Source organism: Crinia signifera, chromosome 2 (genome assembly GCF_055691185.1).
Source record: "Crinia signifera chromosome 2, ASM5569118v1, whole genome shotgun sequence".
In the NCBI taxonomy this organism is placed as follows: domain Eukaryota; kingdom Metazoa; phylum Chordata; class Amphibia; order Anura; family Myobatrachidae; genus Crinia; species Crinia signifera.
The window spans coordinates 221,756,610-221,784,370 of NC_139218.1; the positions used below are offsets into that span (position 1 = coordinate 221,756,610).

The 27,761-nt window shown below is 44.7% G+C and overlaps 1 protein-coding gene across 1 annotated transcript; it reads right to left on the reverse strand.

Moving 5' to 3' along the window:
* Positions 1 to 268: 268 nt before the first annotated feature.
* Positions 269 to 27,761, reverse strand: MFSD2A (MFSD2 lysolipid transporter A, lysophospholipid). Its single transcript, XM_083173788.1, has 14 exons — positions 27,380 to 27,761; positions 18,932 to 19,060; positions 18,566 to 18,690; positions 15,237 to 15,360; positions 15,061 to 15,139; positions 13,085 to 13,257; positions 10,710 to 10,800; positions 10,491 to 10,612; positions 6,979 to 7,062; positions 6,401 to 6,484; positions 4,787 to 4,899; positions 3,395 to 3,538; positions 2,668 to 2,844; positions 269 to 1,337 (listed from the first exon to the last, which is right to left on the reverse strand). The coding sequence occupies exons 1-14, from the start codon at positions 27,443 to 27,445 to the stop codon at positions 1,283 to 1,285; spliced, it is 1,566 nt and encodes a 521-aa protein (XP_083029914.1). The 5' UTR covers positions 27,446 to 27,761; the 3' UTR covers positions 269 to 1,282.

The following is a 27,761-nucleotide window of genomic DNA, read 5'->3' on the forward strand; positions in this document are numbered from 1 at the left end:
AAATAGCGCCTATTGACTGTCGACCTTTTGTCTATGTTGACCTAAGGCCTGTCTACCTTAATAGTGTTGAATTAACAACCGTATACCCTCTGGATTTGCCTATACAACCGTATACCCTCTGATCCACTAACCACGGGCACCCCTGAAAGTGTCCCAAGGCACCCCAGGTTGCCACGGCACATAGTTTGGGATACACTGCATTATGCCGGTACAAATTGCTAGAGCAGGTATTCAGCTTTGGAACCTCATGCACAAACCACATAAACCATTAGCGGATTCATAAACATTTATCAACTGAACAACAAATAAATAATAAAGTATTGAAAAAAAATAAAATAAATAAAACATAGTTTACTCCTTAGCAGCATATATTACAGATGTATTATTGTACATTTTACGAGATGCTAAATGAAGATAAACATTGTGATATTTGTGATCATTTGGAGCACTATTGTATTATGGTGCCCATACACGGTGAGATAGGCTGGAGCTAAAGCACCATGCATTTTGAACTAGATACAATGCAGTCTAGTCCAAAAAGTACCTGCATCACATACTTTTTAGACTGTACGATGCGATGTGCACAATGCACTGCATCGGCAGCCCAAAATGCACCGTTTATGGGCACCATTAGCGCCGACGGATGAATTTTACATTACCATCTAATCAATATGGGAATGTTACTCATTAATAATTGCAATTTTGCAGAAAACAGGTCATATGTGCACAATAGAGTAGAGTAAAGAAGCAAAATAATACTTCATAAATATGGAATATTATGTTTATGTAAAAACATAATGTTATTTATATAATACACCCATGTATATACATAGCAGACACATCATATACAGCATTTTTTTCATTATAAATACAATCATATTTCTTACAACAACATAAATTATTAAATCTCAGTGTTGGCGATCAGCAGGCACATGGTGTACAACCTGCCGAGACATAACCTCTGGGTCAACTTGAACGATATCAGTCTCAACTTCATTTCTCTCTTCCCAAAAGTTTGTAATTAAGTCCTTATGTACAAAAACCATTCTGCAAGTTTATCGATTTACCGTAAATTAGTGATATCAGTAGGATTGCAGCATCTGTTGTGCGCCAAGCGCACATAGCACCAAGGTGGCGATTTACGCCCCCAGAAGAAAGGCAAATGGTTTTTAAGAGCACAGTGTTGTAAGTCATTCAGGAGTTGGTACCAACCCCTTTTTGTGGTAAACCGAATGTCTCTACAGCTTCATCATGGGAACTATTGCAAGTTGCTCTGCCTTGGTCATACATTGCTTGCTAGTTCTATAGAATCAGAATCAGAGTCCCGGTCGTTATCTCTGAGGAAGACAAAAGAGATCATGTGAGTGACTTCAAGAGCATTTGCAAGTCAAAAATACATGCTTACTACTTATATACAATAAAATAGTTATGTGGCTTTTCCCTGTAGGTCTATTTTCCTTGCAACATTTTTTCATAATTTTGTTCCTCTAGTAGCTCCACTACTGCTCCAGATGAAGACATGTTAACACGTCGAAACGAGTTGAGCCCCCAAAATCTCATTGCTCCAGCCTGTACCAGATCTTCCGGACCAGCCATCTTGATTGATGTGATTCGACCACCTCAGCTTTTGTCCGCAGTGGTAAAGTCAGGCATCTTCATACCATCCTACCTGCGACCTCTGATAATCCTTCTGAGCCAACTTGGATCCATGTGCTGGGCTATTTTCCGGAACTATCTCTCAAACCTCCTCAGTATATAGGAGACGTTTACATTGATTCTCATCTCTGGGAACTATACAATCTACCTTGGTGGTACACATGAATTGTCAATTCATCTATTTCTTCACTGGAGCAATTATGCTAGCAAAGACTTTTTTTAAACCATAAACTTTTTCATTATTTTTTTCTATTTTTATCCCCCCCCCCCTTTCTTTTAGAGAATTCTCTAATTATTATGTACGTTTTTCTGAAATGTATTGAAATTGTTCAATATAGTTGGTATTTTTTCAGTAAAACCCCAGGGCTGTATACCCCCCTATTTTTGTTGCTCTATATCACTATAGGGAGCCTTACACACTCCCATATACAGCAGCTTTAACTGTAACGGTGGTTCTTTGTTCTTCCACTATTTTCCACATTCAAATCAGGGCTTTTTCAGAGCTTTCTCTGCCCCTAGGCAGAGAAGGCAGTGCAGAGACAGTGTGATCATACAAGCTGATCACTGTACAAAACAGGGGGCGGTCATTGGTGACTGTCTTCGGGGCGGAACTTCTGAAGACCGGCAACGCAGCAGGAGCCGATCCCTGGGTGGTGAATAGACGCATCGTAGGGACAGAGCTTTCTTGCAAGTGCTATCCTTGCATGCATTAATTGATACATCCATGCATTGTAGTCAATTATTGTATTGCGAGTTGGGCGAATTTTATCACAGCACATCCATTTCCTCAGATTTGGATAGTCATAAAATCGGCCCCTAGATCTATTCACAAACCTGCACATCCCTTTTGGGGTCATTTTACATTGCACTTTTAGGACAGATTTCCCCAAAAACCACTGCATCCCATTTACCTACACTAAATCAAAAGACTTCAATGACCATCGCATAAGCACTTGGGCAACTATGTAACATTTAGTGTAATATTTAGACAAAATGAATGGATGTCCTCACCTAATGAGCTGCAGAGCTTTCTTGTTCTCTTTCCTCTTCTCTTCATTTATTGGATACAGTTTAAACAGTAAGAGCCCCAAAAGTATCAACAAAATAGGAGCCGCACACACCAACAACTTCAGCGTCACATCCACCTCTTTTGGCTGACTGCAGCCACGGGACCGGTAGCCTGCAAAACTGGATTTAAGACTGCAATGAGTATATAGGCCTACATTCCACATGTATACAGAACAATGAACAAAAAGCATTAAGAATCATTAATCTCTCTGTTTTCCGCATTGTGCACTATGGGACGAATACAGGAATTAATGCAAATCTGATCTAAATTGCACTGTATATGTGCCGCAATAGTCTACCAATGGAGGTCACAGCAAGGATTATTCACAAAGTGATGGCCAGTCAGGGTCTATTTGCAGTTAGTTAACGGGAGTGGCAGCAAAACTGCATGCGTGGCTAAAATGGCCCCAGCGTTGAAGCTCTCCGTAGCCCTATGACTGCAGGACGTAAAAGAAACAACTGGTGTGGGAATGATATTGTCGTATGCAGCCTCTGGATGTCGCAAAGTCGCCATCTTGATGCAAATCCATGCGGCTGCAGCATTTGCATAATTTTTCTCAATATCTGCGTATACATTTGCAGTGGAAAGGGCGGTATTAGTGCACAAGTCTGAATCAGGCCCTATCTTCCATCATCTATTAATGGGGTCTCTTCCAGGATTCATACTTACTGAAGGCCAAGTGTAGAAATGCCAAGTGAAACCCCAGACGCAAATTTGGTGAAGAATACATAAAATGAGAAGAAAATGGCTTCATGTCCCGGGGAATCTGGATTTTTCAAAATAAAGTCATCAATGACATCTGGAAGCATGGACCTGACGGTAAGTAAAAGACAAAAGTTGAGGTGATATCTAAATAGGTCATAAAAAAAACACTGTCTACCGTAAGGACACCCCACAAATTCTCGTAAAGCTTAATTTCCGAAGTTTGTTCTAGTTTTATAATGCTGCATTTAGGACTGCTGTTATGGAGCGTTTTAAGAGAGGAGACGCCCGTATGCAGCCCCCTCTAGCTGCTCCTCCTCTCTACCAGCACCTGCACTATGCTGTAGAGTGCTCAGACCCTACTTCACCTGCCAAATCTCTGGAAAAATGGTGCAGCAGACATTTTGCTGTGGATTTTACCAGCGCTGCGGCAAGTGTTGTGGAGGGTATGTTATTAACTTAGGGGCCTGTGTGCACTGTGTTACCAGTGGCGTATTTATAATGGGTGCAGTCATCTTTGTTTCATCTAAAAGGTCTATTATATACCCATCTCTCTATTCCAAAACTATACATGTCAGCCCCTTTCCTATAGAGTATAGCTGTTCATTTTTAGCCCATATAATTTTAGTAGTCATTACGCATAATAACATATATGAGGTCTCACTAGGAAGTTCAAGACATAACGGGACTTTATAAACTGGCCAATTACCAAAACTGTGTGATTGTTTTTATAGGAGTTAAATATTTTGCAGGTTTCTAGAATACAAAGCATTGACCCTGGTGGTAGCCTGTTGTAGCCTATGGGCCACTTATGGCTTATGTAGTTCCAGATAATTTCCCCCAAACCTGCCACAGAAATTGCCGCCGTACATGTGCAGTAAGAGGTACAGCATATGCGCAGTATCCCCAGCACAAGCTCCGGTGTCTCTGCAGGTGCTTTTAAATACATCCCATCAAGTTAATTGCCTATTGCAAGGGAACCTGGGGGCTAATATCACAACCAGGTCACACTGACTAAGCAACGAAAATGGGACCCATAATCTCCTTGCAGATCAACAGTAATTCATAAAAAAAACACACACACCAAGATGTCGCACTGTAACCTGAGGTATTTTATCAGTCATACACTAAAACCTAGTCCATGTAGAATCACTTTTCCAAGTCAAACAAATCTTAAGGACTTCTTTTTGACTGGATAACTAGGAGACACTTACATATTTAGGGAATATCTTTAGCTACAGCTTCCATAAAGTTGCTGACATCTGTCACATGGAATGTAGAGGAATTGGAAATATGACCATAAATACATACAGCAGGGTACATAAAATAAGGAGAAACTCAGGAGCTAGAAACACTCACCAGGGCAGGAGAAATGCTGCAGCCACACTGAGTCCAGCAGCTATTGCCACAATGTAAGTAACTATGAGATTGATTTCTACCACACCAGCAACAACCAGAAAAGGGATAACAGACTGTAGAGGAGAAAACAAACAAAATATCAAACATTATGACACTTTCAAATTTATGTGGCTACAGATGGAAGAATCGGCCATTATACCATACAAATCTATTTATATGTTGCTGTAACCTTTGCAGACTAACAATGGTCTACATAATACCCCTTTTATGCAAAAGCAATTTCTTGGGTTATTGCAAGATCTACCAGACTCAGGCCTCAGTGTAAATGTGTGTGTGTGCCCCCAAAATAATCCAGGTCCAAAGACCCAGCAATCCTGCCTGGGAAATGCTCTCGGTTGAACAGGTAAACAGGTAAAGCAATGAGAGAGCCCATACTTCCCAACTGCAGCATCCAGTGGGCGGGGCGAATTTAGGGGTCAGGCACAGGGAGAGACTAGAGACAGGGAAGCATAATGAGACTGGGCAGAAGAGCTTGCGCTTGTGCCCAGTAGAGCAGTTACATGGATGTCTGCGGTAGTAGGCTGTGTTTTCTTTCCAGCCAGGCGCCCAGGGATTTGCAGTAGGTTTGGCAGGATACGTGCATCCCGCAGGGCTGTGAGCAGTGGGAAGGCACTAAGGACATAAGAGTGCTCATCAGCACCCTTCCTGCCTGCACCACCCAGCATGTGAAGACACACTGGCCATCAGCTTCCCCTACATTAAGGCTGAGGGGAGGTCGCAACCCCACCCTGCGTGCTTGTAGGTGCTGTGTCCAACCTCCGCGACCTCCCGCTCTCTGCAGAGCTCTGGCTCAGCTCCGGCTTCCGGTGCTGCTCCAGCTCCCCGCTCAGTGACCTCCTAACTGAGTTCCATCTCCACACTGAGCTCCGGATCCCTGCTCAACTGCAGCTCTCATGACCTCCAGCTACCTGCTCCTGCGAGAGGATAGTCATACTGCATGTCTGCCCGGCTGTCAATTCTGCCTGCCTGCCTGATCACAACCTGCTGCCCATGATAGGTGCTGCCCCTAGGCCCATGCTTCACGGGCCTAGTGACAAATCCAGCCCAGCCTGTGGGCAGTCCGGGGGCTGGGGGAACAAGGAGCACATAGTCTCCACTGCGGTTTGCCCTGCTACAGCAGTGCCATGGAAAAGGTGAATGGATGCAGCTTCCAATCACCACACCGAAAAGGAGGCTGAGAGCAGCCCAGCAGCAGCTTTCCAGAGTTCTGGGCTTGCCACCCAGTGTGATGCAGTCAGGGTCCTGATCTGCGTATTGCCTGGCATTTGGAGAGGTCACCTCCAAGCGTCAACCTTCAAGAAGCTGCTCCCATTTGCAGTGTGACAAGTGCCGACTTGAGAATATATACAGAGTCGGATCCAGGATTTTGGTATAAAAGCAGTATGAAATCAATAGGATTAGCCGTTTCATTTCCTATCAATACTGTGGCCACTAGAGGGCAGCAAAACTTCAGCATAGCACAGATGCCAGACATGCCATTACATTTATTTGCCAAATACACTGTCACTCCTTCCATGACTCTAGTTAGATTACAGTGTGCATACTTTTACTCACCGATATCCCAAAATAAACTGCAGTTTTTTTCCCAAAGCGAGTCAGGAACCACTGCCAGAATGGAACGGTCAGGGTAGCAGAAATCTGTGGGACGGAGATAAAGAAAAGAAAACGAATAAAAAAAAGGTCACAATACTGCCATGTATTGGGGGAGGGGTGGGAAACTGGCAAGAAAAAGAGTGAAAATGGTAAATAGTTGTGTTAAACACAGTGACAGGGAACCCAGGCTTCTCCCATCTGCCAGGGAGGGGAAGGGACATGGGCATAAATATTATGTTCAACAGTGCACAATAGCTTTCTGTCTCAATGCTGAAGGAACAAAAGCGGCTTTGTGCGCTGATCTTTGAATGTTAAATAACTGGATAAATGTAACAATACGCAGTTACATTCGTGATCAGCTTAAACAGTCACTGATGAATTCCATAGGAAAAGTACACCAGGCTTCTTTTGGTACTTTTTACATGATTTACGTGTATATACTTAGATCTGTACATGAGAGGCTGTCTGCTTGGTCTGGTGAGAAGTGAAGGCCTGATCCTCATATACAGCTGTCAGACAATAAGAAGACCCATACTCACCATTACAACTAACAGGATATTCTGAAAATCTTTGGGGAAATTCAGCGTATATGTCAGAAATAGGGCAAAGTTTCCTTCCAAAAGCTGGAATACAAAAGTAACATGGAAAAGGTTACACGCTTCACACAAAGTTTAATGTTATGGGACAGTGTTTTACTTTGGGTTTATCTAATAATATGATACAAAAGAGAAATAATGTGGTAATGCAGTGTGTGTTTCTGGGTTTATAACACACACACACACAATGCAATACTTGCCATTTACAAGTTTCGTTTTAGTTGAGAATTCAAATAACTCTCCCCTGTACTACAGAAATGTATACCTATGGTGCAGTACTGTAGATCTTTTCCCTTTTAATGTAGGCAACTCCCTTTGAAGTTTCAACAGAAAACAACAATAAAAAACTATACAGACATTCTAACGCCTTTTCGGCCTCAACAAAGCCACCTCATTCAGGTTGGTGTTTCGTGGCATACTCTTCCTCGACTGAGTATAGTTACTTTATAAGCATACTCAGGGTGTAACTCTAGGGTCTAGCACAGCAGTTCCCCATCTTTTTTGAATCACGGCACCCTAAAGTATAAGAATTTTTCCACGGCACCCCTAGGTGTAAATATTAAATTAAGTAGATTGTGTTTATATGTGAGCCTTAGGTTCGGTTACATGGTAAAGAGCAGTATTTACTTCTGTGTGTACACATATTTTAGGATTGGTAGCCACCAGCACTGGTTTTGTCCATAAATAGTTTGAATTGGTCCTGGACCACCAACCCGTGGCACCCCTGCAAGTGTCCCGACATACCCCAGGGAGCCACGGCACACAGTTTGGGAACCACTGGTCTAGCAGATACTGTAAAAAACTACAGCACTCAGTGGCGTAACTATAGAGGGTGCAGGGGATGCACTTGCTATGGGGCCCGAGGGCTTGGGGGGCCCCATAAGTGCATCCCTGCCTCCTCTAGAGTTACACCACTGGCACACGCGCTGCCTCTGATTCTTCTCCCTAGCTGGCTGCGCCACAAAAGCAGAGACAGCAGCAGCAGCTCCCCGCATAAATCAAAGGGCAACTGCCTGTCCGTCTCTTCCCACCCCCACCAGCTCCAAGCCAGGACTGGAGGAGGTAGCGCAACGGAACGCTGCCTCTCCTTCTGCTCCCCAGTGAGTGGTGCAACAGCAGCTGCTCCCCGCTGGATACAACAGGTAGCTGCGTGCCTTTTCTCAGGCTCCTACCCCCGCCGACATGATCAATGGGATGCTGCCTCTCCTCCTCAGTGGGCAGCGTGTAAGCAGGGACAGCAGCCGCTTCCCGCAACACGCAGCTGCCTTTCCTCCTACCCACCGCCATCAGCAGCTCAGAGGGAAGCTGCATCTCCTTCTGCTCTTCAGCGGGCAGCAGCGCCAGCACCAACACTTTGTTAACCTGGCCAAAGTCAATGGGTTTACTGGTAGGATTGAGTCACTGCCTGGGGGAAGGTGATAGTAGTGGTCTCAATGTGCCATGCTGCAGGGTTGGGATGTACAGGCTATATGTATGGAACCAGTGTACAGGTATGTGTGTTAGTATTTGAGAGGCAGTGTAACTTTATGTATGAATGTCTATCAGTTAAGTATACTTCCCCTGCCCCACTCTAACCCTCCCTGTCCACAGCCTAAGCCCCCACAGCCTGACCTAGCCCTCCATGCTAATGCCTAACCACCTTGCACCTAACCACTTCCGCCTAGCAGCCTAGCCCCCCTTCTAGGTGCCTAAAACTAACCCCCCCCCCCATTGCCCAACCCTAATTAATCCAGTAGTGCCTAAACCTACCCCCCCCCCCCCCCCCCTTTCCCCAGCCGCACACTACCACTCCCTGCATTCTTACCAATCAGGATTCTGGGTGTTGGGATTCCAGTGTGAGCATCTTGATCCATTTTGATGTTCTAGAATCAGTCTTCTGACAGCAATTGGGATGCCAGCATCAGTATACTGAACGCCAGCATCCTAACTGCCGGGACTACATCCCATGTGTACATGTGTAATGTACAGTATGAATATATATATATATATATATATATATATATATATATATATATATATACACACATACATATACATACACACACACTATGCATTGTGGTGCAGCATTAAAAGTTGTGGGGGGGCCCCTTAAAAATTTTGCTATGGGGCCCACAATGTTCTAGTTACGCCCCTGGCAGCACTGATATTTTGTTTATTCCACCCATTATATCCCACATGCCAGATATTAATGGGTAATCACAGGTAATTGTATACCTCCCTAAATGTGAAACATTTGCTTTGGTTCAGTTCTACTGCTACTATCATATTAAATATTACTAGGCCAAGATCTCAGACACTTTATACATCGCCTCCAATGACCAAATCTAATGGGCCCCATACATCAGCAATCACAATTTATGGATTTTCAGATATTGGGATATTTTGGCCAGATAAATGGATTTTCAGATCTATCCGACTTTGCCCACACATTACAGATTTTTTCAGTGATCGGCAGATTTTTCCATCTAAAGATTGCATCTTCATATCTGGAAATTGCCCCAATCGATTGTCATTTCAGCTGTTCATAATGTAAATAGATGAAGAAAACGAATTGGGAATGCCCACACATCTAAAAAAGATCTGCAGATAATACCAGATTATTAAACATGTTTAAAAACCTGATTAAGCAATCGATTGGCGATTGTGATTGGGATTGCCAAAAGGGGGAGCCCACACATCTAAAATTAATTGTGGCAATCATCTCCATATCTGAAAATTGTCACAATTAATTGCTGATGTATGGGGCCCTTAAGATTGCATCCCTGAGTTCCCTAGCCAACTGTCTGCAGATGTGCACATCAGAATGCGACTTCTGGCTGATTAAGCAACTGCCAAATCCCAGACATTAGGCATATTGCAAAATCCTATAATTATGCCTTCACCTTTCACTTACATCTCAGCGATTTCTTCTAAAGTAAGCCAAATCCTCATCTTGTCCCGGTTGTCTATAAAGGATTCCTACTTGACATACCTCTCCAGGTCCCAGATTTTCCCACATACTCTCAAGCTGGCCATACACTTATCTGATGTATCACAAACAGCCGCAAATGTAATACCTCCGCCGGGCTTAAGCTTACGATGTATCGTATGCGACCCCCAGCAAGTGCTGTGGGAACCGATAAATCACGCGCAGCACTTGCAATCTCCCGATCCGAAGCGCACGGGACACACACATTGGATCGGAAGTTAGGCAAATACCATTTGGCCACTTTTCACACAATTTCTAGGTCCAATCCCTCAGAATCGGGTGAAAAGGCTCCAAATCACATGGGCATTATCACACTCCTATCTGCATGGTCCTGTATTTCACTTATACATAAAGCAACTTTTTCCTACATTCTTTTATAAATAATGTACAACTGGGAAAAACAATGTCCTGGTTACAGTTCTCATTGTATGACTCAGTTATAGCTACTTCTGCCTTGTCTACAAACACTGGTGTATAAATGGCTTACCATGAAGGCCAGAGATGTGAAGAGGAAACCAGCGATTAGTTTAATGTATGGCCCATGACTCATAACAAGTTTCAGACCCTGCCAGAACGATATAGGCTGGTCAGACAGGAGCTCCCCAGACTCTGCAGCAGGAAGAGAGAGGCTGGAATTATAGAGGAACTGGGCAGTATTTTAGGACAAACCTACAATGGAAAGCAGCATGGATACAGGATTACTCACCTCTCTCTTCTTTCACTCCCAGTGTCAGTATGATGGCGCAGACCATATAGATCGCGCAGATGACTCCTGCAGCAATCATGTATGCCTGTCTCTGTGGAGACACATGTGAGCAGTGATTGATAAAGTACAGAGTAGAGAAAAATTTTAGTGTATATTTCACATGTGACACTGAAGATCTAGAAAACCATTTCATAGCAAACAAGTTACAGCTTGTGTCAAGAGCTTTTGGTACCTTGTGCCCCCCCTCTAAAGCATAATTTGTTGTTTCCATTTCCCTCTTTAAGGTCGATTCTATTAAACCCCGAAGGGTGCGAGTTGCCCTTTGAACAATGAAAACGGCACCCAAATTAACCCTAACTCGCACCCTTCGCTGGGCCAAATTTGCTGAAAAGTGCTGACTTGAAGTGTGCCCAGTGTCGTGATGATTTGCAACTCACGAATCATTCGGACCGTTCGGGGTGAATAGGATCGACCCCTTTATAGCAGGTCATGGGGAAACATTAGAACTGGGAATAGAGTTAAGTGTGTGTGTTTTGCACATTTTGGTAATGCCATGTTCTATTGCAGTGATGTGAAGTGAAGTGTGCAGAAATTTTGTAGAGAGAAAGCAGTTTTTTGGGGCACTGAAAAAGCGTGGCCAGGTGCAAATATGCCCTCCTTGGACCCCTTTCCGACATACAACCCGGGAATTTCTCTGCTCAGACCCGGCATTTTCTCCTCTGCAAAAACACATTTTTTTTGTTTGAGACACCCTATCACACTACTCCACAAACCTAAGAAATTCCCGGGTTGGCCCCTTTCAGGCATAAGGAGTGTACACACTGAGATTGCCTTGCTATTCGATCGGGATGTGCGTTCATGTGCAAAAACCCAGGATATTGCCTTTATGACCCCATGTCCATTTAGTTAGACATTATTAAAATAAAAGTTGCATAGACTGTTGTTAGAACGGTATTTATTCAAATCCAAACGTCCGATTAAATGTTTGAAGATTTCACAGCAGATGCTGGAGTATCAAAATATGAAATTAGAATAGATCACATTATTGTGGATTTATGAACTATATAATGCGCATGTACCAAAACATGACTAAACCATATTTTTGGTGGGTTACTTAGTGCCTCATTTGACAAGTGTCATTCCTGGGATAGACTGGAAGCATGCATCTATAATCTACTTTGTTGGAAAATGACAAAATTAGACATATAACTTGTTGCTCTGAAGTAAACAGCTGGTGACTATGTTAAGGCAGGAAGCAGCATGTCTGCAAAGGGCTCATCTGTCTCTTGTTAAGAGCAACATTTAAAATGCAGGGAGTATAAGGGTTTAATTGGGATCTTATTCACAAACCTATTGCATTGACACCTAAGTAAACAGAAGCTCAGAATCCAATCCCATCCAGCCCCTGCCCAAAATGGAAGGTCAGGAAAACAATCCAATTAATGTGGATGGCTGCATTCCAGATAAAAAGGGAAAAACTTTAGTACCTTGTGGCCAACAACATCACATGATGTCCCTTGTACCCAATAGAGATGCACAGATATATTTACAATGCTTGGATAGAGGAGTTCTTGATTTGTACACCTGTATATTACTAAAAACTGAATGGACTCCTTATTATCAGTCTGTCACTTTGGGTTGTCAATTAGAGGATATGAAGGAAAATATTTTCTCTTACATGGCCAGTGGGCTAAGCTGCTGAAAAAGGGGCAAAGGAGGGTAGAGAGGTGGATGACAATTATTGTGTGTTCTAGGTTTTTCGTGTAGGGAGTTTTTGATGCTGGGAAAGGGTCTAGGTGCCACTACACGAAGCAATTTGCGTGTGCAATGGGCACTCCCTCGCACATCCTATGATACAGATCAAAAAGTATGTGCTACACATACTTTTTGAGCTAGGACCCGATCGCATCGCATGCGATGCGATCTAGACCAAAATACATGCAATTATTGCACAGTGTATGGGCACCTTCAGATATACCGTATCTTGGATTGTGTAATGGTGTGTACACACGGGTACGATCAGCATGAGATTTTGACTATATAGTCAAAATTGCATGCTGATTGCATACAGATCGCACAGGGTTTTTACCTTGCGATCCCGATGGGCACTTTAGTGGCAGCACAAATCAAAACCCAGATAGACAGGGCTGCAATGACTATACTGCAAATCTGCACTATATAGTCAAAACAGCATGTATGTCGGGTGACTTGCCGTGCGTTTTGATCCAATGCAATCAGATCGCATCGGGATCGAACAGCAAGCCTAATAAACTATGTGTACACACCATATCTGTTTTGGTAATGTAAACATGTTTACAACTGTAATAAAATAAAAAGGAACACTGAAGGGAAGCAAGAGACAGATGTGGACTTACAGAGCTAGTAAGGGACTCCAAACCATAGGCACCATTAACATCTTCCATAGATACAGAGGAATTCTCAGGCACATTTTGAAGGGATTTAGGAACACAGACTGAATCCACCTTACCCACAATCTGTCCCTGGATTGCTGTTCCCAGGACAGTACCTAGGACTTCCACGGTCATGCCTAAACAGAAGAAGCATAGAGAGACATTTGTGAGTCATTGCCTCAGATCTGGCAGATTAGTTGCATGTGACAGACTGGCAGAGGAAGCGGATTGATGTGTACTTTCTATGGGGCCCATTGATCAACCAAAAATTGCAATAATTTCTCTGAAAACAACCATTTTTCGGGGTTAACTGCAAATATAAAAGTATTGCGGGAATGCATGAAGAAGGGATCACAGACAATATCTCCAATACCTGCTGTGATCCCTCCATTCCCACTGACATCCGCATTCCCCATAGGTTCCATGGGGGATGCAATACACCCATATTCACGCGTATCTGGAAGCAAAGCAATCCTGATATTGGACCTCGCAACCACCCCACCACCTTCATATAGCGGTTGCCCAATGTAGATCTAGCTGTAGTTCCAGCCAGGTTCTCCAGGAATCCAGGAAATACCCACTGTGCGTGGCAGTCCACATGACCGCAGAGAATGTGTAGGGACAGTGGCGGAACTACCGAGGGTGCAGGGGATGCAGCTGCTATGGGGCCCGGCGGGTTGGGGGGCCCGAGGCACAGCAAGCAATCCCCTGCACAGTTTTTTATATTTTTATTATTAGTATTAGAGTACTGACTGAGCTGCAGAATCGCTCCGGGCAGGAGCCGCAGTATCGCACCAAGCGGGAGCAGGACATAGAGCGCCGAGCGGGAGCAGGACATAGTAGCGCGCCGAGCGTGAGAGAGTCGTGCGCAATGCAGGAGCTGGGGTAGCGTAGCGCGATGGACGGGGCGAGCCAGGCCAGAGCCGCATGCTGGGTGGAGGGATTGGTGCCACAAGGGAAGTAGTGGAGCTGGTGTATTACTGCATCTGACAGAGCCCCAGGAGCCACGTTGGTATATGAACTCAGCGCTGCATGTCCAACCCGGCGCCTGCTTACTTGGAAGAGAGAGAGACAGGCTGAACATGTCCAGAAGTCTGCAGAGTGAGTCCTGCAGCTGCTGGTGAGCTGAGCAACATGTGGCTACTATTCCATAATAAGTATAGCATATGGTTTTGTTAATATGCTAGTGTTATTTACAGAATATTATATAAAATATATGTTTAATATATGTTTCTAATATATACAGAAGTAGCCATGTGAATGTTTCCTGTGACACTGGCTACTGCGCCGGGCTGTGATTATTCGCAGCCGGTGATAGCTCCATTATGATTTAAAGGAGAAATCACCGTCTGAATAGTCACAGCCTGGCGTAGCATGCTGCATCGCAGGAAACATTTACATGGTTACTTCTGTATATACAGTATTAGAAACACATATACCAAAAAAAACACCACATAAATATTCAACAAATACAAGGTTAAAAATATTACATTTAATTAAGATGTCACTTGCAGCTTGACTTACAAAAAGCCAGAATTTGGGTGGAGACCTAAATCCCTAGTAAGTGCCTAACCCCCTAAACCCCTTTCCCTTCAGCTAACACCCCCCCCCCCCCCCCGCCCTTTCTCCCACCCATCCCCTGTTTTCATGGAGTGCAGGGGGGCCCTTTCAAAATGTTGCTATGGGGCCCACGAAGGTCTAGTTACGCCCCTGTGTAGGGATGGGCTTCTTTCAAAGCCCCTGTCCCTATTTGTTCCGGGCGATAGTGACCTGATGTGATCGCATTCTGCATTGCAATCTTGGGAGCAAATATCGCACTCATATTGCACTGAAAATTAGATCAATGATAAATGGGCCCCTACAGTAGGTCACAAGTGTTAGAAGTTAAATATACGAGAGCCATAAACATATGTGGTGTGGTGTGGAGGGAGTATACGTACGATAACCAGTGGCAGAGTCCCGGTCACTTTGCTCTTTGCTGATGAACATTGTAAGCGCCGAATAAGGAACATGGAAACACTAAAATACAGAGATAAAACAAGTGTTAGCAGAGAATAAGGCATCACCCTCCCCTCTTAAGAATAATATAGATCTGCTAAAATGAAGCACTTCTCACCGTCACAAGGGTCTGGAAAAGGCAGTAAAATGTTAGGTACCACATGATCTGTCCACTATTGAATCCAGGCACAAACCAGATGAAGAAGTAGGCGATCAAAGCAAAGGGTGTGGAAAACATAATCCTGTACAAGGAAACACAGTATAGGAAAGCAATGAGCAAAATAAAGGAAGTGCATATGGAGATCTAGTCATTTATATTCATGAAACATGTTGGAGGTTTTTGATACTGGAGCCTTTGTTTCTGGACAAGGCACATTATCACACAATGAGGGGTAGTTTCCCCAGAGGCAGTGCAATGCATTACAATTGAGAGATATTTCTAAAAACACTTCATTACGTGTGCCCAATTCATTTCTGGTTGTGAATGTCACTTCATATCATGTTAGCCTGGTGTGTACCCATAAAATATTGGAACTGTGTGCAGAATTCAATGGTGTTGCAATGAGCATACGTTTTTTTTGTTTTTTTTTAAACACTTAAAAAATAAACGGATGAAATAGTGTTCCAGACCCAAATGGACTATTCTGAGGAATACCCTAATCTCATCTCATTTATGCGGCACAAAAGGGCGAAGACACAATGCAAAATTGTGTGGCATTAGTACATGAGTTTGAAGAGCAAGGTGGCCGTATCTGTAGAGCAGGAATTCCCAACCTCGGTCCTCAAGGTGCTGGATACACACCTAAAGATTTAGCAGTCCAATCTGTCTTGTGAGAACAAAAATCTGGTAATGGATGTGAGCAAAAGGACAATCAACCATTTGCTGACAAATACTGAAAAACAGACCTTGGTAATTCAGACAAATTGGTTAAAATCTGTTTTTAACAAATGTATCCAAACAATTTTTGGCCATTTTCCAGAATTTGGAAGCAAATGGTTGACTTTTCCTCGCATACATTACCAGATTTTTGTTCCCACCAGAAAGAGAATAAATCTAGACAGATAACTCTTTAGGTGTGTACCCAGCTTTATTCAGTAAATAGGCCTCCAGGTTTTAAGCAGGGTACACACTGGGCAATATATAGTCAACAATATGCGCAATTATTGATGACTATCATGTATACTGTATGTAATCCAGTGTACACGGTCAATATCGGTAACGACCTCCTGTCGTATGTACATGACAATATCATCACGTACGTCTCAATCTGACAATGTCATCAGCGAATGCATGTACAGAGCAGGAGGTAGGGGACGTCACTGACGTGAACGATATTGGCCAGTAATGGAGCATGGGTCGATCCGTGTGTATGGCCCGCTGACGGCGATGCGCACTCCCGTGCGCAATTATCGCCGGACTAGATTTTGACTGCATGCAGTCAAAATCTAGTCAACCATGTATTGCCTATTGAGAACACAGACAGCAACAGATCGCTCAGCACACAGCGCTGGTGCAGCGGTCTGTGCTGAGCGATGATAGACCACTCAGCACAAAACACCCTTCGCCCCATGTGTATGGGGCTTTAGAAATGAATACTCAATACGTTCTCTGTCCACTTGATCTCCATTGAAGGCTTTGTAAACAGAACCCCAACTGTTAGTGTGCCTTGAGGACAGAGGTTGAAAATGCCTGCTGCATAGGATCAGAAGTTTGCCCCAGCAATGGAAGCAGCTCTGTTGAAAGTGTGGCATAAAGATTACTGAAATATTCAGAGGTTAGGAAAGAGCATTTGGCGAAACCTTTCCTACGTAAAAGTGCATTGCTGAATGAGTTTTGCATCAGCTCCATTCTAATGGAACATTTTACAGCTTAGATTAAAAAAAAAAAAAAATCAAAAAAAAAAAAATCAACACAATAAGGTTGAATCTAGGCGTATTTTAGAGATACTGAAAACTTTTACTTACAATACTAACAGGAGTAGTAAAAAAGTTTGATTTTAATGTAACATTTAAATTTTTTTTTTTTGCATATTGAGCCTCTGCAAATATTGTATATAGTAGAAGCACATTGAAGCTACACTGTGTGTAATCTGCATTTGTGCTTGGCTAGGACAGTAAAAATATGAATTTATATCTGCTGTCTAACTTGCAACTGTTACTGTAACCTGTAGTAACCCCAGTCTCAGCTGTCAGAACACTTAGCCACTCCCTGGCATACTCATTGGGAAAGCTGAACCGTCCATGTACACACCCAGCCTTTTCATTGGCTAAAAGAGGTGGTGTGTTGTGCTTCAGAAATGCTCCCGCCTTATTTCCTTTTTTACTCATTCATCCATGCCTCTCTGTGATCAGGCGAGAGACACGTCAGACACACACAATCCTTGCTGCAGCTCCCCTAGATGAACCACACAATCCTAGAGCACCACGTCTGATAATTAACCCCTTGTGTATCAAATAGGCGTAAGAATTGAATCCTTTTAATAAAGGAATGTATAGCTCTCACATTTCATGATGTGCATTTATCACTAGACTAAACAGGTTTTAGCATCTGGGGAGTTCTTGCACACAATATTTAGGTGCTATTTGAATTTTGTATACCATTTATAGCAAAATACAAAAGGACATGACTGTGAAAAATTCACGTGTGTTTATAAAGTCATAGTTTATTAGTAGTATTGATATGTATACAGCAAGGAATTCAGTTTTAAACAAATATCACAATATAGTGACTGTGTAAATATAGCGGCGTATAGCCACTATATTTACACAATATTATACAGGTAATAGCCCATCTGTGTGTTTTGGTTCTCTTATCTCCACGCTTTTGCTAAACTGGTATATTATGACCTCTGTCATACATTACTGAATTGTGGTGAATACAGATAATTATACTATTCAGTCTTCACATGTGTTAAGGTGCGTACACAGGGGCATAAAATCGCTGGCAATATGGTCGCTGAGTGACCATATTGCCAGCGATTGGAGTGTGTACCGCCGATAAATCGCTGGGTGCACGCTCCTGCTTTCAGTCCCCTAATGGTCGCTGGTCGGAGGAGCATGCTCCTCCGACCAGCGTCTTCCCCTGCCTCATCTTCCGGCAGTGTGTCATTTTCCTCAGTGACCATCTCTGGTCGTTGAAGAAAACGGAAAACACTGAGCAATACATTGCCAGCGATCATATTGCTCCGTGTGTACACGGCTTTACACTCCACACAGCTGCCCCGCCTCCCACACAAATCCTGTTTCCTATTGCTCGATCCATTCACAATTTTTGCATTTCCTCACTGTTCTTCAGTGACTGACTGTAGTGTCATGTTTGCTGAAGATCCTGCCATTCCCAGTGATTATGAAGTGACCCATCATACGATGTTCATATTTAATCGTGAACCCATATTTTTACCACCTCCCAACAACATTAACAGATACGGTTTCATTTTTTTTTCTTACCATGGTATCAGTCGGCCAAACCTTGTCCAAGAGCTTTTGCTGACAAAGAACCCAACCAGTGGGTCTGTAATAGCGTCCCAAACCCTTCCTGTAAAAAGGATGATAGATGCGTGGAAAGGACTCATCTACAATAAAGAAGAAAGCATTTAGGAGGTATAGGAGATAACTAAATATAGTTAGGAATAAATGAAAACACATATGTAACATTTATTTATTTTATCAAACCATCCACACACAAAAGGGGCATTTTCTGTGATAAATTGGATTGCAACTATGTCAGATTTTCACACTTTTGCCTGATGTCCCATATGTGAATGTATATAGTTTGTACAATCCATAAGCACATGACATATGAGTTTTTGTTACCTGGACCACATCCAGAAGGTAGATCTGTAGGAAGAATCCTAGTGCGCAGCCAGTGATCTGATATGGAGCACCACCAATAGCGTAACATATTTTACTGCATATGGAGAGCTTATGCTTCCCCCGATGGCTCTGCAAGAAAAAAAGAAAATAAAGAATTTATAAAGTAATTGATGGCTTGGGTGCACCAAATATTTTAATGCATGGCAGAATGTAATTCGCACAAAATCAAAGGGGGACAGAACATGTAGCTTACAAGAATTGGAATGTTAATACCCTTCAACACCGCCAAAGCAAAATACATGTGCCAAGAGCAGATTACTGTGTGGACAGAAATAATCAGACGCCCTTATAGGAGAGACTGGATGCTGGGATTAGAACAACAAAAAAAAGGTTAAACCAAACTTATTTATACCCCTATTACACCAAAAACCCTGGTCGGACCCTGGTCTTTGAATGCTGGAGTATCCAGGGTCTGACCCTGCTTTATACCCCATTTACACAGCACTTTGACCTGGGTCTGCACCATTTACACTGAACCTGGGTCAGCCCTGCCTAAAAAAAAAAAAAAAAAAAAAAAAATTATATATATATATAAATATAATATAATATAATATATATATATATACACACTCCTGAGGAAGTCCTAAAGGGATGAAACGCGTTGAGGGGACACAGTTCTAGACCATGAGAGGATGATTGTATAGAGCAACATCAAATAAACATCATATTTCTTTTTTATTGTACGAGTTTTTATTGTATCATTTGCGGTAACCATTAAAAGTGTAAACTATATTACACTAGTTTGTTCCTCTTTTTTTCTGCTCTTTATATCCCATATACATTTGGATCACGGTGTGAGTCACCAGGGAGAAGAAAACCAGAGGAAAGCGGTTTTTGGTGTTAGAAAATACCCTGTGAAAAAACTGGGAATTCGCTCATAAGAAGTGGTGAAAGGCCACTGATTACGGTACACCTTTTAACATTGGGGTGCCTGTACGTCTTTACCTGTGGTGAAGGGAAACTGAGAATTATAATACTACACTAGGAGGCGCCCTTCTCACTCTTTTTTCTAGATAGATAGATAGATAGATAGATAGATAGATAGATAGATAGATATAGAGATAGAGATATAGATAGATATATATATATCTATCTATATATTTTTTTAAGGCAGGGCTGACCCAGGTTCAGTGTTTTTTAGGGGGTAGATGGGGAGTGCTGTCCCCCGGTGCTGGGAGGAGGGGGGGTCCCTGCGGCTGCTGAGGGGAGGGGGGTACCTGTCAGCCTGAGGTCGGAGCTCACTCAGTGGAGGAGATGATGTGCGCCGCTGCTGTACCTCCCCCGTCAGCCATTACCTGCGGCGAATGTACAGTCAGTGGCGGGGGTCCCTCTGGCGCATGGGAACTAGTACTAGTTCCTATGCGCTGGAGGGACCGCCGACACTGACTGTACATTCGCCGCAGGTAACGGCTGACGGGGGGAGGTACAGCAGCGGCGCACATCATCTCCTCCACTGAGTGAGCTCCGACCTCAGGCTGACAGGTACCCCCCTCCCCTCAGCAGCCGCAGGGACCCCCCTCCTCCCACACATCTTCCCCAGCGCTGCACGCTGTGGACCCGCTGCGGGTGCCTGCACCCGCAGCCGGACCATTTACACCGCCATTTACACGGGTCCTATCCGGGTTCTACCCAGGTCAGGACCTGGGTAGAGGACCCGTGTAAATGGACACGGATATACCCCATTTACACCGCCGATGATCCAGGTCTGACCCGGATTTTTCGGCGGTGTAAAAGGGGTATTAGACTATCACAGGGTATGGGTCATTAGGTTGACCACTGAAGGTCGAGACGACTTAGATCAACACATGAAATAGGTCAACAGGGTTGTAAGGTCGACGCAAGCATTAGGGAAACAATGGCAAGGTTGACAGCCAAATGGTTGACATGAGTTTGACCTGAATGTCGACTTAAGTCGACATGAACACCGTCAAAGTGTACCACTGCGCTCACCATCTATTTCATGTCAACCTTCAGTGGTCGATTCAATGCATGTCAACCTAATAACCGTATACCCTTTCACACACAGACTGGCTTCTAAAGGTAGCAGGCTGAAAGACTCCACCGTTGGTCCTAACTAGAATGTACAGCTTAGTCTCACACTATTGCTACAACAAAGGAAAAAGGTCTTTACTCACTAGAGACAGAAGTTTTTGATGAAATATATTCTAGCTGCAGAAGTCACTTTAGCTTATGTTTTAATACGGCTATATTCAGGCTAAAGAATTACGGCCGAGGTAATACAATGTATTAGCAAATATGAGTATATGGATTGTATAAAGAACAAGAGGAAGTTACACCCTTTGTGGTGACTTCTTCCGCTACTGGCAAGCGGTTACATCACAGTAAATGTCTCAGAAGCAGAGGAATTGAACTCAAGTTGGCTGTAACTGCTCCCACATTGTGCACGTTGAACTAACTTGCCAATATTTGTCAGAACGCCAGATCCAACACCTTTAGTCACAAGTGAACTGAATTGCTCATCACTCACCATCGTTAGTATTTGCTTACGCTTGAGTGCTGAGCATGTGCAGTTTGGAAACATGCATAATATGCTCTGCAAGTACATTCAGCTTTGTATCCATCCCAGAACCCCCCCCCCCCCCAGTACTTCCTTATCTTTGCAGCCACCACTTACGCTACAGAACTTATGTAGCACCATTGTCCCCTCGCCACACTTCTGGCTAGGTGTCTCCCTCCGCTTACAATGCTAAATGCACCCCCACTATCAACGCCAACCCGAAGCGTGGCGAGCTCAGCAAGGCCGCGAGGGGCGGCAGTACGCATCCTCCGACCTTTTCTTACCCCCACTATCTACGTCGGCGTGGAGTTGATTTTATATAGTGTGGCAAGCGCAGTGAGCCACCGAGCCCGAAGCATGTCGAGCGCAGCGAGCCATGCGAGGGGACACGTATTACTTTACATGTATTCGGTGTCCGCTCGCCACGCTTCGGGCTCGGTGGCTCGCCACACTATCTAAAATCAACTCCACGCCAACATGGATGGTGGGGGTATGAAAAGGTCGGAGGATGCGTACCGCCGCCCCTCGCCACGCTTCGGGTTGGGTTGATAGTGGGGGTGCTTTTAACATTGTAAGCACCCCTCACGGTGCTTATACAATTAATAATCTTATAGAGGGCCCGTTTAACATTGAAAACACCCATTAGGGTGCTTATACAATTTTAAATTGTATACCATTGTATATGGCATACGATTTAAAATTGTATAACATCGGCTACCATCGCGTCACATACCATTGTATGCCTTATGGTATACGATGCGATGGGCGCCGTGCTAGGAAACAAGTAGCGAGGGGGTGTCTGCTGCTGCTGGGGGGGGGGGAGAAGCTGTCTGGCTGCTGAGGGGAGAGACGGAGGGGATGTTGGCCGTGGCTGCTGCTGTTACTCCCCCCATTTGCCACGGGGTCCCTGCGGCGAATGAGCGGTCATTGGCAGAGTTCCTGCGGCAGATGGGAACTACTAGTTCTCATCCGCTGCAGGTACCCCACCACTGACATCCCATTCGCCGCAGGGATCCCGCAGCTGCAGGGGGGAGTTACAGCAGCTGCCGCCAGCATCCCCTCTGTCTCCCCCCTCAGCAGCCTGACAGCTTCTCTCTCCCCCCCAGCAGCGGTAGACACCGACCCCCCTCCTGCATCAGAGGGGACAGCACTGCACGCCGTGCAAGGACCCGATATGGGTGCCTCAACCATTTGGGACCGGTCTCGCCGAGACCATTTACACCGGTCTCTACACAGGTCCTGACCGTGTTCTACCCAGGTCAGGACCGGTGTAGAGGACCCGTGTAAAAGGGGTATTAGACAAAACTATGCCCTGTAAGTGAATAAAAACTAAAAAAAACCTCCAAGTTCAGCTGGCATACTATACTTTAGGTATATTTTCTATGTTTTAATCATGGTTCCAACACAATATGCAAAATTAAGAAATTTACATTTATTGCCAACATCTTTACATATCAAGGGCTCTATTTAGCAAGCAGGGTTATAGCCAAATTACGCAGAAACTAGCAATTGTGCTGCATTTAGATATCTTAGCTTTTAGCAAAGGTGTATTAGTGAAGATAATGTAATTACCCCGTTCCGCAAGCTATTGTAGTCTAAAGTTTTCTACTATTCAATATATATATATATACACACACACACACACCTTTTTCAACTACAAGCCAGGTCGCAAGTTGCATTCTGTAGCCGGCATGTGAACCCTTTTCGACTAGCGTCCCCACCCGCACAATGAGCCAGCTATTGTTTTGCAGTGAATGAGACTCAGGTAACCCATTTACCCTCCACAGTGAGCAACCCTGCTCGCTACCCAGGATGAAATGCCATGTCTTATGACATGGGTCAATTCAACTGGGAAGCATTTCCACCTGCCTGCAATCTTGGGTTCACAGCATATTTAAACTAGTGGGAAAGGGGCGATACATAAAACACACACTATTAGCTGTAGGGGGACACATACATCCGTTGCAACTATATGTTAATGCCAGCAATGGATCCAAACTCACCCCCCCCCCCCCCAGTACTTCCTCATCTTTGCAGCCACCACTTACGCTACAGAACTTATGTAGCATCAATTTTGTGTGCGTGTATGTATATATGGATGTATGTATATAATTTATTTATGTACTGTATATTCACAACCTTCTTTTTTTGTTGTTTTCCTGCAATAGTCAGCATTTTTTTTACTGACATATATACATTCTGCGGGCCAGATGTAATACCTCCGAGACACCTCGCCACCGTCCTGGCTAGGTGTCTCCCTCCGCTCTGCTTGCTACAACTTTACTTAAGGTAATAGATGGCAGCGTGGACATGGTAGTGGTGGCCGGAAAGATGAGGAAGTACCCCCATTCCCAAACCCTTCTAATGCCATACTCGCACATTTTTTGCTTGTAGCCAGGGGTGCAACTATGGCGGTACGGGGTGGTACGGCGTACCATTAAAACAAATGGTGCCGGTACCCCGTACCGCCATAACAAATAGGCCGAAATATTTACTGCGCATGTGCGCATATGTAAGTGGCGGGGGGCGTGGCCACTTACATATGCGCGCTAGCGCCGCTCCCCCCCGCCGGGTCTTCCCTGCTCTCGTCTCCCCCGCTGTGTACGCGGGGGAGACGTGCTGCTGCTGCTGCTGCTGCTCTCATGATTTCGTTACAGCTCCTGCTGCTGGACCGCGCGCGGCTATTGGTTAGTGCGCGGTCCAGCAGCAGGAGCTGTAACTATCAGGAGCAGCAGCAGCAGCAGCACGTCTCCCCCGCGTACACAGCGGGGGAGACGAGAGCGTGCGGGCGGGCAGGCACAGGGGGCTGTGTATGTGCCTGCCTGCCTGCCGGGGGGGGGGGGGTTTCTATCCCCCTGGGCAACGAGCAAAGTGGCACAGATATATCCCCCTGGGCAACGAGCAAAGTGGCACAGATCTATCCCCCTGGGCAACGAGCAAAGTGGCACAGATCTATCCCCCTGGGCAACGAGCAAAGTGGCACAGATCTATCCCCCTGGGCAACGAGCAAAGTGGCACAGATCTATCCCCTGGGCAACGAGCAAAGTGGCACAGATCTATCACCTGGGCAACGAGCAAAGTGGCACAGATCTATCCCCCTGGGCAACGAGCAAAGTGGCACAGATATATCCCCCTTGGCAACGAGCAAAGTGGCACAGATATATCCCCCTGGGCAACGAGCAAAGTGGCACAGATCTATCCCCCTGGGCAACGAGAAAAGTGGCACAGATATATCCCCCTGGGCAATGAGCACAGTGGCACAGATCTATCCCCCTGAGCAACGAGCAAATTCAGTCCACCTTGGCATCGGCATGAAGCCCCTGGCATTGAGCATGTAGGTAAGTGGCACTTATGTGTCAAATGTGTATGGTGTGTTATACAGTATGTGTTGGGCATTGCGTAGTGTTATATAGTATGACATGGGCATTGCGTAGTGTTATATAGCATGTGATGGGCATTACACTGTGTTATATAGTATGACATGGGCATTGCGTAGTGTTATATAGTATGACATGGGTATTACAGTGTGTTATATAGTATGTAATGTGCATTATGGTGTGTTATATAGTATGTAATGGGTATTACGCTGTGTTATATAGTATGTAATGGGCATTACGGTGTGTTATATAGTATGTGATGGGCATTACAGTGTGTTATATAGTATGACATGGACATCGCGGAGTGTTATATAGTATGTAATGGGCATTACGGTGTTATATAGTATGTAATGGGCATTACAGTGTTATATAGTATGTAATGGGCATTATAGTGTGTTATATAGTATGTAACGGGCATTATAGTGTGTTATATAGTATGTAATGGGCATTACAGTGTTATATAGTATGTCATGGGTATTGCGGTGTTATATAGTATGACATGGGCATTGCAGTGTTATATAGTATGTCATGGGCATTGCGGTGTTATATAGTATGTCATGGGTATTGCGGTGTTATATAGTATGACATGGGCATTGCAGTGTTATATAGTATGTCATGGGCATTGCGGTGTTATATAGTATGTCATGGGCATTGCGGTGTTATATAGTATGTAATGGACATTATGGTGTGTTATACAGTATGTCATGGACATAGCAGAGTGTTATATAGTATGTCATGGGCATCGCGGAGTGTTATATAGTATGTCATGGGCATTGTGGTGTTATATAGTATGTCAGCGGGCGTACAGACTCTGTGGGGGGGGGGCGGTGGCATGTAACCACCCCCCCTTGTGTCATATGACCACGCCCATGGCCACTCCCCTGACCACGCCCATTTTTCGCTGCGCGCCGGAGGCGCGCAGCACAGTACCACTAAGTCGTTTTTTCTACTCGCACCACTGCTTGTAGCCCTATGGTTCGTTGATCAAAAATCTGAGTCCAGCAGTACCATAAGTGCAGCATACAGCCACACTTAAATTGCGCTTGGTCGGGCTTCTGACTTGAATACATATTGTTCAAATCCCCACACGCTCCTCCCAAGTGGAGTTGCCATGGAGGGGCATGGAGGAATGGCACTATAAGGGCTCATGAGTGAGGCAAGTTAGTATGTTGCAGTACATCCCACCATGGGCATGCCGATAGGGATCAGTGTCTGATTCATCACACAGCGCTGCGGAATAGGCTTCTATATGAGAATGCCAGCTATAGCTGGTGTTACCCTTTGAAATGTAGTAAAAACTCCAAAAACTGTAGTTCTGCATTAGTAAAACCTACCCAGAGAGATATTCACATATGCAGTATATATACTAAAATCTATATACAATATTACATTGTGCTGGGATGGGGCATGTCTTTTATGTCGCAGCCGCTTCCCTCATAGAATTCTATGGGGGATGAGATGCTATCCAATGTACTAATTACAGACAGCGCTTCGGGTCCCAGTTCCACCGCCACTCTGAGATGGTGGGCTACTTACCACACTGCAGGTGGAGCAGTGCAGTCAGCGAAAACCCCAGATACCCAGCACAGATCGCATGGATGGGCTCCAAAAAGGGACATACATACTGTGATAGGGTCGCATATTACAATACGATCCTATGGTAAAATGCCGCCCCCCCCCCCCCCCCAAAAAAAAAGGGGATATTTTATGTGCCACACTGACTAGCCAATAAATGTACATGGCAGAAAGACAGCATGATGGGAAATAAACAATGTACTGGTTTGAAAGATTATTAATATTAGATATTTATAGCGACTCTGCTTAAGTAACAGGCCATGTCCTGAAAGATAGAACTTTTCTGCAGTTACTTTGGTTAAACCCAAAATTATGTTGCTATAGTGACAATCTGGGACATGAGCCAGGCTGAGTGTGGATACATTCTGTATAATACAGCATTATTGTTCTACTAACAAAATGATATGCATAGGAATGCTGCCACACTAGTGATTAGAAAGTTGGGTTTTATCTGAATGCCATGAAATGTTTCCTTGCAGCCCCTGATCCAGAAGACATGTGATATGATGGAGGCTTCTGGTAACGTCAGCGCTGAGGAATCAGATCTGGCCATCCCGTGTGTGTGTGTCCTGCACAAGGAAACTATTCCGGCGCCCCGCTACTGTACCGGGAAGCAGCAGAACAAAGGACGTGTAGGAAAGTACATGCGCCCGTGACAGTGACACTATCGGAAAGAACTTGACCTAGAAGTCACCCAGACGGAAATAGAGGGCGGACAGTACAGTGGAAGGTTCCTCCACCAGCCACAGGGATTGCATCCAATACATAGCAACTGCACGGGGGAGCATCTGACACGCCGCGCACTCACATGTGTCCTCCAAAGACACGTCGGTCTCATACATTAGACACACAAGGCAGCAGGCACACCCACGCTGTTAGCAGCATATATAATGTATGTTAGTATATATAATATCTGACCTTGGTCTTTGGCTGCTCTTCTCCCAATAAGCCGGCAGACGACGCGCTCTCGGACTGCTTCTCCATCCAGGCTCTTCTCGGTGATATGAGAGAGGCAGCAGGGTAGCTTATCCGCAGCACACAGCAGGCAGCGGCTACGGCTGGTGCGGCTCCTGTATGTACTGTGCGATGTGATAAGCGCTGCCGGTTACCTAGCTGATTACGGCGCCGGCTCCTTACCCACTACTACTGCTGCTGCTCTCTGGGAGACTGCTACTGGCAGGTGAATGAAAGACGGGCGCTGTACGGGGCGGGTGACGCCCACCTAGAGGAACCGGCTGCTGACGCCTCTCACTACCACGTTAGTCTGCTGCGATTCTTCTTCCACCCATTTGGTGATCCC

What these genes read in the sequence shown, in the direction of transcription:
- MFSD2A (XM_083173788.1), bottom strand. Translation starts at nt 27,445, where the DNA reads ATGGAGAAGCAGTCCGAGAGCGCGTCGTCTGCCGGCTTATTGGGAGAA. An exon ending in TTTGGCCGACTGATACCATG is followed by an intron (nt 15,361 to 18,565) that starts GTAAGAAAAAAA and finishes TTCCTTGTACAG; the next exon opens with GATTATGTTTTCCACACCCT. An exon ending in CAGTTTATTTTGGGATATCG is followed by an intron (nt 4,900 to 6,400) that starts GTGAGTAAAAGT and finishes TCTCCTCTACAG; the next exon opens with TCTGTTATCCCTTTTCTGGT.